This window comes from Takifugu flavidus, unplaced genomic scaffold (genome assembly GCF_003711565.1).
Source record: "Takifugu flavidus isolate HTHZ2018 unplaced genomic scaffold, ASM371156v2 ctg1071, whole genome shotgun sequence".
NCBI lineage: Eukaryota > Metazoa > Chordata > Actinopteri > Tetraodontiformes > Tetraodontidae > Takifugu > Takifugu flavidus.
Window position 1 is genome coordinate 1,231 of NW_026621836.1, and position 13,371 is coordinate 14,601.

Genomic DNA, 13,371 nt, shown 5'->3' on the forward strand with positions numbered 1-13,371 from the left:
ATGTTGAAAAGTCTCACCCTGACTCAGAAAGATGACAGTCAGAATTATTGACAACATGGTGATGCTGAAGTTTTCAGTGTGAGAGCGTGAAAAGAGTTCAGACTCTCTGTGACATCAGAACTTTAAACTCTGAGGAGCAACCATGCAGAAAAACATGCAAATGTTCTGCAGAAGACAGAAACTCATCTGTTCTAGTGAAACACAGACACACATGAGGAGGAGTCACACTTTTCCACTGAGAGTTGAATAAAAACTTTTATTCTGTTAATTTTCTCCTTTCTTTCATCAATTATTTCTCATTAACAAGTTTATATTCTGACCTGCTGTCAGAGACACAAACATGGAGCTTTGACTCCATTAATGTCATCAAAAATGTCTCATTATTGCTGTTTTAGGCTCAAATCTGCTTTGTTTCTCATGGGTTCCTTATGAAAATGCTGACTCAGCTTGGGTTCCATCTGTTAGAATGACATGACGTGATCAGTCACGTGTGCCAGAAACTTGCTATTTTATTTTATTTGGCCTCAAGAACGAAAGGTCAAAGATCAGAGCTCCCCTTGACTTGATGCAGCTTCTATCTCAGCCTGTTACCACCTAAAGAACACTGGTAGATTTAAGGGTTCTCTGCCTGGAGAAGACACAGAGAAACTTGTTCATGTTGTCATTTTCAGCAGGTTAGATTATTGTGATGGAATCTTCACACTTGGAATATGATTGTTTATGAATTTGGCTGCACAAATAAACTTGTCAGGATTCTTTTGATAATCCATCAAACAGTGTTTGAGCCAGTTTGTGTGATTAAAGTAGTTGTCAGTGATGTTTCTGTCAGTTGTGTGTTCACTGGTCTGTGTCAGAGTCTCTTCCTCTTCAGCAGCTGCTGGAACATCTCAGTGTCTCTGCTCCCTGACTGAGGGAGGTTTTTGTTCCACTCTAAATCACTGTGTCCACCCTCCCCTGTGATAACTCTGACAGTAATAAACTGCTTCATCTTGAGTCTGAACTCCACTGATGGTCAAAGTGAAGTCGGTGCTGCTGCCACTGCCACTAAACCGAGCTGCTGTTCCTGAATGATTTATTCTGACATGTCTTACTAGCAGCTGTGGAGGCTGTCCAGGTTTCTGTTGATACCAGAACATACAATCACTATTTGATTGTCCATTATAACAGCTGCTGTAAACAGCAGGATTTGTTTTACAGGTGAGAGCGACAGTGGATCCTGGAGTAGATGTGATCACTGCAGGCTGAGTCACAGTCACCTGACCGCTGCATCCTGCAGACAAAGCACATCATTTATCAGCAGAAAGAGAGGAGAGAAAGACACAAGGACATCTTTGAGGTTTGAGGGAACAAACCTGTAAAAGAGCAGCAGGTCAGCGTCCAGATGAGGATGGTGATGAGAGTCATGCTGCTTGTGCTTTCTGCTGTGTGACTGACAGATCTGAGTCCTGCAGTGTTGAACTAACACCACTATAAACCTTCTCAGATCAGCTGATGATGCAAAGCCTCCTCTCTATGGAAATGACGTCTCTGCTCTCAACACACTGAAGGCACGAGCACAAAATCAACACAAACACAGCTTGGATTAAAAGCAACTTTCTTCTTCATGGAACTGAAGAAAAGATTTGACAAATACAGCTGAGCATCAACAACATGCTGATGTGAGAATGTTTGCATTTTAAACTGGATTCAGCAGTTTTAGCTTTAAAAAGAATATTTCTTGGAAACTTTTAGAGCTGACTTTGTAAAATGTTATTCATTTTAAATAACTTGAAATTGCATTTTCTTAAAGCATAAATTAAAATGTAGAATGAGAATATTGTCAATGATCCACATCAGTTTTGATCCTGTAAAGAGACTGATGTGTAAAAGTGATCAAATCATTCAAATTCAAAGAGAAATTTCAGTTTGAATCTATTGAAAATGTTGGTGCATTAAATCAACTGGTAATAATCCATTTTTGAGAGAAAAAGATGTGAATTTTCAGTGGGTAGCTGCTTGTTGACAGTGCAGGAGGTTTTTTGTACGACCACTTGATGAGTTTGTATCACTGTGGTTGACGTTTGGTGGAGGAACCAAACTCATCGTTGACTGTAAGTAACAGATTTTTATTTGAATCTTTTTCACTTTTACACTTTTAGCAATTTTAAAGGAGACTTTTGCATTTGTCTCGTTTTAATTGTTATTATTTAATACAATCTGAGTCACAACTTTATAAACATCATCATTAATTAAAGATTATATTAAATTGTTTCTTTATACACTGAAAATAAATAACTGGCTTCTCAATTTTAATGTTAATTGTTTTAAATTCTCTGTGGACATGTAACATTTGTAGTTAATTAGACTCAACTTTCATTGCTCAAAACCTTCCTTGAGTAGTATAATCTCATTATTGTTTGGTCATTTTCAACATTCTGACTGTTTAACAATGTAAAAACTGATTTTATTTGATTTTATATCCGTAAATGCAACTTTTCTTTGCGTGGACGCTTCATTTATTTTCTCTGTGGTGAAAAGGAAGTGAAACAGACAGATGCCACAGATGTGAAGTGTGTTCTCACCAGTGTTTCACCTGTGTCACGTTAAACTCTCGACTGTATATAAAGAAGTTAAAGAGAAGAAAATCGTCACGCTGTCCAACATTGTCCAAACATGTCAAAATGTCCTCAGTCATCACCAGCTAACGGCTCAGTCAGATTTGATGGTGTCCAAACCTTCACGTCTTTCTGGTCTCTCCTCCAGCGGGTGTGGTGCGTCCACCCTGACCGTCCTCCCCCCCCCCAGAGGAGCTGCAGCAGGGCAGTGCCACACTGGTGTGTCTGGCCAGCGGGGGCTCCCCCCTCACAGTGGAAGCTGAGCTGGAAGGTGGGGGGCGGCAGCAGCACCACATCGGCCTCACACAGCCTGGAGCTCCTGGGGAGTGACGCCGCTTCAGCTTGAGAGCAGCACCCTGAACCTCCCTGCAGACCAGTGGAAGAAGGTGGACTCAGTGACCTGTGAGGCCAGTCTGAGTGGACAGAGCGCTGTCACTCAACCCTGGACCCTCACAGCTGCTCAGTCTAGAGGTTCAGCAACACTTCCTGTCTGGAAACCGTGCTGCTTCTGTCCTCAACATCTTGATGGAGCGACACATCTTTCTGCTCACATATTCCTGCATGAGCGTGACTCTGCTTTCATCTGGACATTTCTCTAACTCACCTCACTCATTTTCTGTCCTCAGATGTGAATTTAAAGTCACAAAATAAACATTTCAATCATTTCAGCCAACATCTCTGTGTTTGTTGTGATTATTGATGAGAAAATCTGATCATCAACCATCATTTACTGCAGTTTGGTCTTTAGTTTTATTTGTTTTTGAAAGGGAAAAGTGGGAAGAACTCAGACAATCATAGTTGAATAAGAGGTGAAATATCAGTGTAAAAATACAATAAATCAAGCAGAAGAGATGGTTTCAGCTTGTTGTAAATTGATTTATTTAGATAAATATGAACATGACTGTGCTTCAGGGCCAGTATCAATCAATCTTAATATAGCGTCTGTTACAATCAAAATTGTTTCTAGGTGCTTTACAGAATCCCAGGGCCTGACCCCCAAGCAACAGTGGCAACGACCCTTTAACAGGAAGAAACCTTGAGCAGGACCAGGCTCATGTAGGAGGACCCTCCTGCTGATGGCCATGAGGTATGAGTTCATTCCTTTATGTTCTCTGCATTATTTGTACGTATCATAAATATTCAGAATAAATTAAACAAAGTTCATTAAATCCGCACATAGAAGCAGCACTTGAGTAAATGTAATTACTGATTTAATGGTTGATTATTACTAATGATTTTGTGTCAGTTGTAACTTGTAATATATCATTCATCTATTAATGGTTAAACTGAGTATTTGTGTATTTTTCATGGTTATTTTAAAGCTTTTAAACTGATTTGACTTGTGTTTAAATGAATCTGGTTTGTACTTGGTGACTCTGGTGTTGACTGAACCAGTTCTGCTGGTGACTCTTCATCGTCTGCAGCTGCAGCTGCTGTTTTCACTTCAGTCACACTGAGGGAGGTTTTTGTACGGCTCTAAATCACTGTGTGAATGTATAGTCGCTATGGTAGCCCAGACAGTAATAATCTCCAGCATCTTCAGCCTGAACACCAGTGATGGTTAGAGTGTACTGAGAACCAGAGCTGCTGCCACTGAATCGAGACGGCGTTCCTGTGAAGCGACTTGATACATCATATATCAGAAGTTTAGGAGCCTGTCCAGGTTTCTGAAGGTACCAGTAAAGATAGCCGCCAATATCTGAGCTTCCTGTGGCGCTGATGGTCACAGACCCTCCAACACTAACAGACTTGAATTTATCAGCCTGAGTCAGAAAGTTGTTGGCAGAAGATTCTGAAATGACAACACAAAATGTTAAAAAGAGCAGTTGAAAAGAGCCTGGAGGAGCAGATATGATGTAAAAATGAAATGATTTCAGCCTCCTTGGAAAGAAGAAGAGGATTAAATCAAACAATGTTGAAAAGTCTCACCCTGACTCAGAAAGATGACAGTCAGAATTATTGACAACATGGTGATGCTGAAGTTTTCAGTGTGAGAGCGTGAAAAGAGTTCAGACTCTCTGTGACATCAGAACTTTAAACTCTGAGGAGCAACCATGCAGAAAAACATGCAATGTTCTGCAGAAGACAGAAACTCACCTGTTCTAGTGAAACACAGACACACATGAGGAGGAGTCACACTTTTTCCACTGAGAGTTGAATAAAACCTTTTATGAAGCTAATTTTCTGACCTCTGTTGCTTTAATTTTCTACTTTCTTTCATTAATTATTTCAGATTAATGAGTTTAAATTCTGACTTGCTGTCAGAGACACAAACATGGAGATTTAATGACTCCACAGCATTAATGTCATTAACATGAACACAAATGCAGGAGCAGCAGAAATTTAGATGAAACAAATGTAATTCTTAAGTTTAGACATTTTTGAGACATTATTCCCTTAATGATGTTTTGTGTGTCATTTTTACGAGAATGATGACACCTGCAGACCTCTCAAATGAATAGTTTGTTCACAAAAGTGGAGGGAAGTTAGAGTCCATGTCCATATAGGTCACAATTTTTCTAATTCAACTGTTATGTTGTTTGTATGTTTGTTCATCACTGTTTGGAGGTTTGGTGGACCTCATGTGTTCTGGGGTTAAACTACTTTAACTTTATTCCAACTATAGGGAAAATAACAACTAAAGATGCCTTTGACCATCATTAGAGCTTATTTATTAATTAAATTCCTCATTTTTTTGTTTTTTTCCTTTTAAATGAATGTCAGCTAGAATAAATAATTAACTGAATCAGTTTTGTTTTGCTAAAAAAAAGAAAAGGTTACACAAGGGTTAATTAATCCAAGATTTCCATTTGCAAAATGTATAATGTATTAAAACAATATATATGCATATGAATGGTGCTTTATGGTGCTTTAGTGGGAGATGCATGACTGTTGCTATGGCATCACCGGTGCTGCGTTGACACACATGAGGAGGAGTCACACTTTTCCCACTGAGAGTTGAATAAAACTTTTATGAAGTTAATTTTCTGACTACTGTTGCTTTAATTTTCTACATTATTTTATTAAATATTTCTCATTAACGAGTTTATATTCTGACCTGCTGTCAGAGACACAAACATGGAGATTTAATGACTCCACTGCATTAATGTCATTAACATGAACACAGATACAGACCCAAACTATCTACTTGAACTGTTATTTTAATTATTTTACCACAGATTGGCCATTTTTCATGTGCACATTAATAATCTGGCCAAAAAGCTGAAGGTTTATTTGTTTATTCTTTTGTATCCCCATTAGCTGTTACTTCTGCAACAGCTTCTCTTCCTGGACTCCACATTTAAAAAATCATATAAATCCAATTTACAATAATATTTACATCAATACATAAATGATAATAAATTCACTAATTTGATTCAGGCAGGACCCGTGAGCAGCCAAACAGCTGACGGTGTTAACAGAATACTTTAATTCACTCAGATAGCTGCACCACGTGGTGAAAAGGCGCGTGAAGTGCAGATCGTTCCTCCCAATGAGGGGCGCGTGGTGACCCAGGAAGAGCGTGAGAAAACGGGGGATCTACTTTTGGCCGAAGCACCTTCTTCCTCACCTGCTGCTCTTATCGGTGGATTAGATCTGCACCTTTAAAGACTGCCTCCTTTCTCCAGTCATTCCCCGATCATTGTAGGGCCCACTTGGCTCCATTTCTGTGAAAACATTTGAAGTATGAGCTTTTGTTTGCCAGCTTTCCCTCACTTGCCCATGTTTCGTCTGTCTCCAGTTCCAGTCAGCAGCAGCTTCACCTTATTGTTACTGTTTTGTTTGGGAAATAAAACCGTTAAATCATCCGGTTTGTCTGTGTCTGCATTCCAGTTCCGGTTTAATATGGGTGAGAGAGAAACCAGTGTTGTTGAACATTTCAAGGATGACTGAGTGATCTACTGAGTGAAAAGCCTGAGAGAGGTTCATGATCATGGAGGTAAAATAACTTCTCTCATCCAGGATAGTTAGAATATTGATGATGATCAAACTGGTGGTGATGAGAAAACTGTGATGTGGCCTAAAACCAGAGTGATACGGATTTAAAATGGAACGAGTTTGAGTTGATGCTGATTATATGTTCTCTGCATTATTTGTTTTATATCATAAATATTCAGAATAAATGAAGCAAAGTTCATCAAATCTGCACAAAGAAGCAGCACTTGAGTAAATGTGATTACTGATTTAATGGTTAATTATTACTAATAATTTTGTATCAGTTGTAACTTGTAATATATCATTCATCTTTTAATGGTTAAACTGAGTATTTTGTATTTTTTCATGGTTATTTTAAAGCTTTAAACTGATTTGACTTGTGTTTAAATGAATCTGGTTTGTACTTGGTGACTCTGGTGTTGACTGAACCAGTTCTGCTGGTGACTCTTCATCGTCTGCAGCTGCAGCTGCTGTTTTCACTTCAGTCACACTGAGGGAGGTTTTTGTACGGCTCTAAATCACTGTGTGAATGTTCCATCACCATGGTAGCCCAGACAGTAATAATCTGCTTCATCTTCAGCCTGAACACCAGTGATGGTTAGAGTGTACTGAGAACCAGATCTGCTGCCACTGAATCGAGACGGCGTTCCTGTGTTGAGACTTGATACCCTGTATATCAGAAGTTTAGGAGCCTGTCCAGGTTTCTGAAGGTACCAGCTGAGTAAGCTGCCAATATCTGAGCTTCCTGTGGCGCTGATGGTCACAGACCCTCCAACACTAACAGACTTGAATTTGTCAGCCTGAGTCAGAAAGTTGTTGGCAGAAGATTCTGAAATGACAAACCAAAATGTTAAAAAGAGCAGTTGAAAAGAGCCTGGAGGAGCAGTTATGATGTAAAAATGAAATGATTTCAGCCTCTTTGGAAAGAAGAAGAGGATGAAATCAAACAATGTTGAAAAGTCTCACCCTGACTCAGAAAGATGACAGTCAGAATTATTGACAACATGGTGATGCTGAAGTTTTCAGTGTGAGAGCGTGAAGAGAGTTCAGACTCTCTGTGACATCAGAACTTTAAACTCTGAGGAGCAACCATGCAGAAAAACATGCAAATGTTCTGCAGAAGACAGAAACTCACCTGTTCTAGTGAAACACAGACACGCATGAGGAGGAGTCACACTTTTTCCACTGAGAGTTGAATAAAAGCTTTTATTAAGTTAATTTTCTGACTACTGTTGCTTTAATTTTCTACTTTCTTTCATTAGTTATTTCTCATTGAATTTTTACTTTCTCATTAATGAGTTTTACCTGCTGTCAGAGACACAAACATGGAGCTTTGACTCCACTGCATTAATGTCATCAAAAATGTCTGATTATTGCTGTTTTAGGCTCAAATCTGCTTTGATTCTCATTGTGTGCCTTATAAAAATGCTGACTCAGCGTGGGTTCCATCTGTTAGAATGACATGACGTGATCAGTCACGTGTGCCAGAAACTTGCTATTTTATCTTCATTGTCACTGAGTCCACAACAGTCACAAGAAACAAGGATATCAGGAGAAGCACCAATGAATGTCACACTTCATGAAGGAACCTGGGTGGTGTATTTGGACTTTTTCATGAGATTCCTCTTGTTCATATATAAACATGCAAATTTCTCATGATTACATCAGCAGGTTCTGGCTGCTGATGAGAAATGTTTGACTCTGACTCACTCTGGTTGTTTTGGATCAGTGCAACATGCAGTTTATAGTTTAGATGCTGTAATTGGACCAGCATGAAATCTATAACAGAGAATAAAGAAGAGTTGATCCCTTGTAGTGGGCTCAAGTATCTTCGCTTGTTCCTCTGAAACTGAAATGTCAATGTCTTTGCACATGGACAATGGATCACTATAGTTCATGGGAACTGCCTCCAATTGTCTAACATTGTTTCAGGGAACCACATTATCAGACTAAGACTCAGTCAGGGACAAAATAAGAGACTTTGATGCAGCAACAGGCCCATAACAACCCTTCCATTCCTGGAAAGATCAATGAAGAGCTGTTTTTCAACTGATCCACTCCTTCATGCTTAAAACATTTTTTTTAATATATTTCAGTCTGGATTTCCCCCAGACCACAGCACTGAGGCTGCACCTGTTAAAGCCTTGACCGACATAGATGTCAAGAGTGATGCATCTAAAACTGCTGTCCTGGTTTTGCTGGACCTCAGTGCTGCATTTGACACAGCTGGAAAAAGTGGCTGGGATGTACTGGTTCTGGACTCAATTGGTTCAAATCTTACTTCCAACACAGGGACACTTTGTCTCAGTTGGTCACTAGAAGTCAGAGTGAACAAAGATCACATGTGGGGTTCCTCAGGGATCCATTCTCGGGCCTCTTCACTGTCTTCAAGCTGCATCTTGCTCAGCTATTAGGAAATCACATCTGTTACTGTTTTCATGCAGATGACACACAACTTTATATTTAAATTCATTAAGTTCCTACAGTCCCTTAGTTGCTCCCAGTAAGTGTATTTAACAACTCAGTTAGTGAGTTAGTGTTAAAACTTTCTCCAGCTCAATGCTGAAGAACAGAAATGATTGTATTTGGCCTCAAGAATGAAAGGTCAAAGATCAGAGCTCCCCTTGACTTGATGCAGCTTCTATCTCAGCCTGTTACCACCTAAAGAACACTGGTAGATTTAAGGGTTCTCTGCCTGGAGAAGACACAGAGAAACTTGTTCATGTTGTCATTTTCAGCTGTTTAGATTGTTGTGATGGAATCTTCACACTTGGAATATGATTGTTTATGAATTTGGCTGCACAAATAAACTTGTCAGGATTCTTTTGATAATCCGATCAAACAGTGTTTGAGCCACTTTGTGTGATTAAAGTAGTTGTCAGTGATGTTTCTGTCAGTTGTGTGTTCACTGGTCTGTGTCAGAGTCTCTTCCTCTCAGCAGCTGCTGGAACATCTCAGTGTCTCTGCTCTCTGACTGAGGGAGGTTTTTGTACGGCTCTAAATCACTGTGTCCACACTCCTCCACTGTGATAACTCTGACAATAATAAACTGCTTCATCTTGAGTCTGAACTGTTACGCTCGAGAGGACTGGCGGTCAAGTGTGGCGGAACCCCAAAGAAGGTAGACAGACACGGGAATTAAAAGTAAACTCAGAAGGTTTGATGAAGCAAAAAAAAACCAGGAGGGAAGAAACTAAATGAGAGAGGCCGAGACAAACTATAGGTGCGTGATGCGGCAGACGAACCAAGTTCGAGATCCAGGGGCGAGAGTCCGTGGGGGAGTCCAAGTGTCCAGAGGACAGGAGAAATCTGTCCGAGGAAGGGGAAGAGGAAGAGGTCAGAGGAAGAGGGGCTAGGAAGGTTGCTGAGGAGCCGGGGGAGACGCTGGAAGTCGCAGGGAGTCGCTGGGAGTCGCTGGAAGACGCAGGGAGACGCAGGGAGTCGCTGGGGAGCCTGGAGAGATGCTGGGTCCACGGGAAGTGTTGCCAAAAACATCAGTAAGATCAAGCACTGGCCTGAGTGCATAGGGGCCTTTTATGGGTGCAGAGTCGTTTGGGCGGATTGGGTGCAGCTGAAGGAGAGGGCCCAGGTGGTGGTGGTTGAGCTGATTGCCCAGGAGGAGGTGGGGCCAGAGTAGGAGTCACAACATGAACTCCACTGATGGTCAAAGTGAAGTCGGTGCTGCTGCCACTGCCACTAAACCGAGCTGCTGTTCCTGAATGATTTATTCTGACATGTCTTACTAGCAGCTGTGGAGGCTGTCCAGGTTTCTGTTGATACCAGCCCAAACAATCACTAACTGATTGTCCATTAGAACAGGCGCTGTAAACAGCAGGGTTTGTTTTACAGGTGAGAGCGACAGTGGATCCTGGAGTAGATGTGATCACTGCAGGCTGAGTCACAGTCACCTGACCGCTGCATCCTGCAGACAAAAACACATCATTTATCAGCAGAAAGAGAGGAGAGAAAAGACACAAGGACATCTTTGAGGTTGTGAGGGAACAAACCTGTAAAAGAGCAGCAGGTCAGCGTCCAGATGAGGATGGTGATGAGAGTCATGCTGCTTGTGCTTTCTGCTGTGTTGACTGACAGATCTGAGTCCTGCAGTGTTGAACTAACACCACTATAAACCTTCTCAGATCAGCTGATGATGCAAAGCCTCCTCTCTATGGAAATGATGTCTCTGCTCTCAACACACTGAAGGCACGAGCAGACAAAATCAACACAAACACAGCTTGGATTAAAAGCAACTTTCTTCTTCATGGAACTGAAGAAAAGATTTGACAAATACAGCTGAGCATCAACAACAGATGCTGATGTGAGAATGTTTGCATTTTTAAACTGGATTCAGCAGTTTTAGCTTTAAAAAGACAATTTCTTGGAAACTATTGGAGCTGACTTTGTAAAATGTTATTCATTTGAAATGACTTGAAATTGTATTTTCTTAAAGCATAAATTAAAATGTAGAAGGAGAATATTGTAACTGATCCACATCAGTTTTGATAATGTAAAGAGACTGATGTGTAAAAGTGATCAAATCATTCAAATTCAAAGAGAAATTTTAGTTTAAAGCTATTGAAAATGTTGGTGCATTAAATCAGCTGGTAATAATCCATTTTTGAGAGAAAAAGATGTGAATTTTCAGTGGGTAGCTGCTTGTTGACAGTGCAGGAGGTTTTTGTACGACCACTTGATGAGTTTGTATCACTGTGGTACACGTTTGGTGGAGGAACCAAACTCATCGTTGACTGTAAGTAACAGATTTTTATTTGAATCTTTTTCACTTTTACACTTTTAGCAATTTTGAAGGAGACCTTAGCATTTGTCTATTTTTAATTGTTATTATTTAATACAATCTGAGTCACAACTTTATAAACATCATCATTAATGAAAGATTATATTAAATTGTTTCTTTATGAACTGAAAATAAATAATTTGCTTCTCAATTATAATGTTAATTGTTTTAAATTTTCTATGGACTTGTAACATTTGTAGTTAATTAGACTCAACTTTCATTGCTCAAAACCTTCCTTGAGTAGTTTAATCTCATTATTGTTTGGTCATTTTCAACATTCTGACTGTTTAACAATGTAAAAACTGATTTTATTAGATTTTATCCGTAAATGCAACTTTTCTTTGCGTGGACGCTTCATTTATTTTCTCTGTGGTGAAAAGGAAGTGAAACAGACAGATGCCACAGATGTGAAGTGTGTTCTCACCAGTGTTTCACCTGTGTCACGTTAAACTCTCGACTGTATATAAAGAAGTTAAAGAGAAGAAAATTGTCACGCTGTCCAACATTGTCCAAACATGTCAAAATGTCCTCAGTCATCACCAGCTAACGGCTCAGTCAGATTTGATGGTGTCCAAACCTTCACGTCTTTCTGGTCTCTCCTCCAGCGGGTGTGGTGCGTCCCACCCTGACCGTCCTCCCCCCCTCCCCCCAGGAGAGCTGCAGCAGGGCAGTGCCACACTGGTGTGTCTGGCCAGCGGGGGCTCCCCCTCACAGTGGAAGCTGAGCTGGAAGGTGGGGGGCGGCAGCAGCACCACACCGGCCTCACACAGCCTGGAGGTCCTGGGGAGTGACGGCCGCTTCAGCTGGAGCAGCACCCTGAACCTCCCTGCAGACCAGTGGAAGAAGGTGGACTCAGTGACCTGTGAGGCCAGTCTGAGTGGACAGAGCTCTGTCACTCAGACCCTGGACCCTCACAGCTGCTCAGTCTAGAGGTTCAGCAACACTTCCTGTCTGGAAACCGTGCTGCTTCTGTCCTCAACATCTTGATGGAGCGACACATCTTTTCTGCTCACATATTCCTGCATGAGCGTGACTCTGCTTTCATCTGGACATTTCTCTAACTCACCTCACTCATTTTCTGTCCTCAGATGTGAATTTAAAGTCACAAAATAAACATTTCAATCATTTCAGCCAACATCTCTGTGTTTGTTGTGATTATTGATGTGGAAAGCTGATCATCAACCATCTTTACTCCACAGTTGTCTTTAGTTTTTCTGTTTTTTTTATCAGGTGAAAATGAAAAAAACTCAATCATATCACACTTTAAATATCAATTAAGACACTCAGAAGAGATGATTTCAGCTTGTATATTGATCATATCCACTAATATGAACATGAATGTGTTTTTGGGCTGCATTCATTTGTTCCTTCATCAACTTTATTGTAACTTGTGTGTCACGGAGGGGGGTGAACAGGACCCGAACGCAGGCCAGGACACAGTAGTAAAATAGTCACAAGGTTTTATTTACGGGGGAAGGGGAGCAACACAAGGAAGACGCAGGCAGCCCTCCAGGACAGCCGAGCACAGGGAACAGAAGCGGCCCTCCAGGGCCACCGGAAACTCGGGACCCGAAGCAGCCCCCCAGGACAGCCGAGCACAGGGAACAGAAGCGGCCCTCCAGGGCCACCGGAAACTCGGGAACCGAAGCAGTCCTCCAGGACCGCAGAGAACTCGGAACAGAAGCAGTCCTCCAGGACTGCAGAGAACCCAGGAACAGCAGTCCTCCAGGACCGCAGCGACCTCAGCCGAGCACAGGGAACAGAAGCGGCCCTCCAGGGCAACAGGAAACTCGGGAACAGAAGTGGCCCTCCAGGGCAACAGGAAACTCGGGAACAGGAACAGCAGTCCTCCAGGACCGCAGAGAACTCGGAACAGAAGCAGTCCTCCAGGACCGCAGAGAACTCGGAACAGAAGCAGTCCTCCAGGACCGCAGAGAACTCAGGAACAGAAGCAGTCCCCCAGGACCGCAGATCCAACACACGACGGGGGAACCCGAACAAACACCCTCACACGACAAAGGAAGACAAACAGACAGCCTGGAGACC

At 41.5% G+C, this 13,371-nt stretch overlaps 2 long non-coding RNA genes, 1 pseudogene and 2 gene segments (V, D, J or C); 1 reads left to right on the forward strand and 4 right to left on the reverse strand.

Moving 5' to 3' along the window:
* Positions 1-1,055: 1,055 nt before the first annotated feature.
* LOC130519660 (uncharacterized) lies at positions 1,056-1,468 on the reverse strand. The gene is made up of 2 exons (XR_008948413.1): positions 1,353-1,468; positions 1,056-1,270 (listed from the first exon to the last, which is right to left on the reverse strand). It is a non-coding gene; the product is annotated as an uncharacterized LOC130519660 (long non-coding RNA).
* A 2,387-nt stretch (positions 1,469-3,855) lies between these two features.
* Positions 3,856-4,613, reverse strand: LOC130519661 (immunoglobulin lambda variable 2-11-like). The segment is given in 2 exon segments: positions 3,856-4,386; positions 4,524-4,613. Coding segments are annotated over 2 exon segments (351 nt in total).
* Positions 4,614-6,905: 2,292 nt separating this feature from the next.
* Positions 6,906-7,560, reverse strand: LOC130519657 (Ig kappa chain V region 120-like). The segment is given in 2 exon segments: positions 6,906-7,359; positions 7,497-7,560. Coding segments are annotated over 2 exon segments (351 nt in total).
* Positions 7,561-9,577: 2,017 nt separating this feature from the next.
* On the reverse strand, positions 9,578-10,943 carry LOC130519659 (uncharacterized). The gene is made up of 3 exons (XR_008948412.1): positions 10,538-10,943; positions 10,178-10,452; positions 9,578-9,595 (listed from the first exon to the last, which is right to left on the reverse strand). It is a non-coding gene; the product is annotated as an uncharacterized LOC130519659 (long non-coding RNA).
* Positions 10,944-11,223: 280 nt separating this feature from the next.
* On the forward strand, positions 11,224-12,460 carry LOC130519658 (Ig lambda-3 chain C region-like; annotated as a pseudogene).
* Positions 12,461-13,371: the final 911 nt, after the last annotated feature.